At 26.2% G+C, this 5,000-nt stretch overlaps 1 protein-coding gene across 1 annotated transcript in view; it reads right to left on the bottom strand.

The window, feature by feature from the left end:
- The window catches only part of LOC113828596 (uncharacterized), a 19,234-nt gene that overhangs the window by 9,652 nt on the left and 4,582 nt on the right, over positions 1–5,000 (bottom strand). Inside the window, exons 2-4 of the mRNA XM_027381603.2 lie at positions 2,343–2,486; positions 1,674–1,833; positions 607–754 (exon numbers count right to left, since the gene is read on the bottom strand). Of these exons, the coding sequence (XP_027237404.1) occupies positions 607–754; positions 1,674–1,833; positions 2,343–2,486 (452 nt within the window). The remainder of the gene's footprint in view (positions 1–606; positions 755–1,673; positions 1,834–2,342; positions 2,487–5,000) is intronic.

Raw genomic sequence — 5,000 nt, 5'->3', positions numbered from 1 at the left:
GGATATCTCCAGAATTTATCATAGCAGTACTACATTTTAGCAACACTAGCTCTAAATACCATTGGTTACTTGATTGATATAATGTTTATTCACTATATTCATTACATTTGTACATAACATTGGGATACTTGTATATTGATTGACACTTCATATAACAGAATGAAACATCTCATATACATTAGAACATCTACAGTTGTAGGGACTCTGGAATCAGTATGATAGATGCGGGCTGTGAGGAACATGGCAGCTGTGTGTATGTGTGTGCGTGTGTGGAGTGTGTGTGTGTGTGTGTGTGGGGGGGGGGGATAATCCCAGCCTTGTATCTGTGCATTCAAAATAATTATCTTTATCAAAGAAGCATAATGCACATTCCTTCCCTAATCATTGCTTCATTTGAAATAAAAAAATGATAATCCAGTAACAATCCTTTCCAGTAAATGGATAATCGATGAAGGTATGATACTACTCTAAAACCTGTCTTGTTATTCAAGACTTTTGTCAAATTACCGTATCATAAGACTCAACATAAAATAAGAAAAAGAAATTCATACTATACACAAGCATAATTCTAATTACGAGGAAAAACATCACACAGCCTGAATTTACCTGAAGACGGCTAATTTGTTGAGGTGCCTCAGGAGGGTGAGGAGGTAGAGAGGAGGCAAAAGGAGTATCAGCCATACTTTTTGGCTGATTCTTGGAATGTAAAGGTTGAGGTTCTTACACAGATAGATCAGGTACCCACAGCAGAACCCTGTACAGTAACAAAGAACAAGTTGAAAGAAGATATCTTTGTGATTTACACAGATGACAAGATTTTATTAATTAGAAAAAAATTGTCTCCACTTCTTCACACTACCTGAATGCACATTTTAATTCTAATTACTAATTAAATGTGATATACCTCTTCTTCCCTGTTTATCACTATTCTAGTTTTATTATGTATATCTTTTATTCTCACTACTGTTTTAACCCAGTAATGAAGGGTGTCCCACATATGAGACACCCTGAGAAAAAAATGTTGAGTGTCCCGCCCATGTGACACAAGCTACATACCAAATTCTTGACTAACCATTAGTTTAAGATCCTCTCCTAATAGATTAGTTAAGTAATCAGAAAATTAAGATTTATTTGCAAGAAGTTGATTTTGTGGCATTGGAGATTTACAGTCATCAAAAAATGATTTAGCATTAGCTAAGTGGTTTGTATGGACAGTACAGATAATCTGTATATAGTTTTAGATAGATAAAAGTTTTAGAATCATATTCAGAGCTAATTGGCGGCATGATCGTTTTATTGCAGCCTAAGTGCTTTGGTCATGATTTCTTCAGCATGATGCAAGAGACATTTGTATTCAGATCATACTTTCTTTCAAAAAGCTATTTATATCGGGTGATAGAACACTTTCTTTCCTTTACAGTGATATGTACTATCTATATGTTGGAGTAATATGTAAGTCATCTGCAAATCAAAACTGGTCACAGTTTAAGCCCAAAAATTTTATGTTGGAGTAAGAGGGTTAACATTTTACTATACAACACATGTAAGTGAAAAATTACAATTGATTTAATTAAAAACTTCATGTACAGCTTTAAATAAAAAAAAAGAAGGAAAACAATAATAATTTTAAAACAAAATGATGATCTCTCTCAGAATTGTCCCTTTAATCTTACCTATCTGTGAAACTACAATAGCAATGTCAACGAGACGCTTGCCACCGGGACCCAATGCATAGAGCCCAACATCACCATAGGTGAGGTCTGTGGAGGGCGTGGGTGGGTGGCGCTCATCCTCATCCTCATCATCTGAGGAGTCTGGAGGTAACAGTGGCACCTAAGGTAAAATAAAGTGGAGTTGGTTTACTTGTGCAGCTCTTATTCTTCCTAATTGTCCCATATGCCTACTATAAGTAGTAAAGAAAAAAATAAATGTACTTATATATAAGGTAAGAGAGCAAATAAGAATATGTCAACAGTGTAAAATTTTGAGAATAGTTCAGGTGCACTTCAATACTTATATCTCTATGCATCTAAATCAATGTAAATAATCATCAATTTAGTGGTTGGAAATTAACCAGCAAACCCATCTCTCAACCTCTACATTATGACATACCCAATTCCATCATTCATCTTCTACAAATACAATATGCACATTTGCATACGAAATCACACTCATGAATGCAAAGAGCTCTACATGAGAATGCCCTTTCTTCAAGCAGAAATGCATGCAGATCACCTTGAGCCACATCAAAGAACTCACTGTTTATCAAAGTGCTAGCCTAAGGCAGATACGCACACTATCAAATCTCCCATTCATATTCACAGCATCCACTCCTAAATTACCTTTTTCTCCATAATAATAGATCTGCCACCTGCTCTGCCTCCTGAGGACAATATGGCGTATTTGCAGTCGATAAGCATCAACATGGCTGCAACACTCAGGTACCCAACAACAGCCATAATCAAGGCTCCTTCCATAATACCTGCCTAAAAAGGAAAAAAAATAAATACATGTAACAGCTGTAATGCTAATACACAAACACAAATATCAATAATAACAATAACAATAACAAAAATAATAGTAATAATAATAGTGATAATAATACCAATAGTGGTAATAATAATAATACCAATAGTATTAAAATAAGAATATCAATAACAATAGTAATTGTAACTGTAATAGTAATAGCAATAGCAATTGTAATAAAAACAATAAAAACAATAATATAAATAATATCAATATCATTATTAACCCCAAGCTGCCGGGCATAGCATGTACATACACGCCATTGCCCATTGTGGATGTTGAGTTAAGTAATTGTTTTTACATATAGGTGGCTCCACAAGTACTGTCACCAATGAGCCAATTACGCAAACTACCTGTCTCACCTGTTTATGCTTTTCCTTGATTTTCAATAATATTTTCTAGTATCTAATACTGCTCTTAGTAATGTCACTATATAGTAATTATAATGTTTATAACAAAAATATGTGTCAATATTGATATATATATATATTTATATAAATATATATACATGTACATATACATGTACAAATATATATGTATATATGTATATATATGTATATGTGTATATTTATGTATATGTGTGTATATATGTATATGTGTGTATATATGTATGTGTGTGTATATATATGTATATGTATGTGTGTGTATATAAATATATATATATATATATATATATATATATATATATATATATATATATATATATATATATATATACCTATGTATACATACATATATATTCTTATATATATATACCTATATATAAGTACATTTATATTCATAAATATATACCTATACATTCATATATATATATTCATATATATATACATATATACATGCATATGTATTCATATATATATACCTATATATACATACATATGTATTAATATGTATATACCTATATATACATACATATGTATTCATATGTATATACCTATATATACATACGTATGTATTCATATGTATATACCTATATACACATACATATGTATTCATATATATATACCTATATATACATACATATGTATTCATATATATACCTATATATCCAAACATATATATTCATATATATATTTCTATATATACATACATATGTATTCATATATATATCTATATATACATTCATATGTATTCATATACATATACCTATATATACATCCATATGTATTCCTATATATATATAATATATATATATATATATATATATATATATATATATATATATATATATATATATATATATATATATATATATATATACCTATATATACATGCATAAATATTCTTATATATATACCTATATATACATACATATATATTCATATATATATATATATATATATATATATATATATATATATATATATATATATATACCTATATATACATACATGTATATTCATACATATATATTCATACATATATACCTATATATACATACATATATATTCATATATATATACCTATATATACATACATATATATTCATACATATATACCTATATATACATACATATGTATTCATATATATATATACCTATATATACATACATGTGTATTCATTTATATATACCCATATATACATGCATATATATTCATACATATATACCTATATATACATACATATATATTCATATATATATACCTATATATACATACATAAATATTCATATATAAATACCTATATATAAATACATATATATTCATATATATATACCTATATATACATACATAAATATTCATATATAAATACCTATATATACATACATATATATTCATATATATATACCTATATATACATACATATATATAAATATATATATATATATATATATATATATATATATATATATACCTATATATACCTATATATACATACATATATATTCATATATATATATACCTATATATATACATATATATTCATATATATACCTATATATACATACATACATATTCCTATATATTCATATATATACCTATATATATACATATATATTCATATATATACCTATATATACATACATATATATTCATATATATATACCTATAAATACATACATATATATTCATATATATATACCTATAAATACATACATATATATTCATATATATATATCTATATATATATACATATATATTCATATATATATATCTATATATATACATATATATTCATATATATATACCTATATATACATACATATATATTCATATATATACCCCTATATATACATACATATATATTCATATATATACCCCTATATATACATACATATATATTCATATATATACCCCTATATATACATACATATATATTCATATATATACCCCTATATATACATACATATATATTCATATATATATACCTATATATACATAAATATATATCCATATATATATATACCTATATATACATAAATATATATCCATATATATATACCTATATATACATAAATATATATCTATATATA

The sequence above is a fragment of the Penaeus vannamei genome, chromosome 34 (assembly GCF_042767895.1).
Source record: "Penaeus vannamei isolate JL-2024 chromosome 34, ASM4276789v1, whole genome shotgun sequence".
Lineage (NCBI taxonomy): Eukaryota > Metazoa > Arthropoda > Malacostraca > Decapoda > Penaeidae > Penaeus > Penaeus vannamei.
This window is presented reverse-complemented; position numbering and strand designations above follow the sequence as displayed.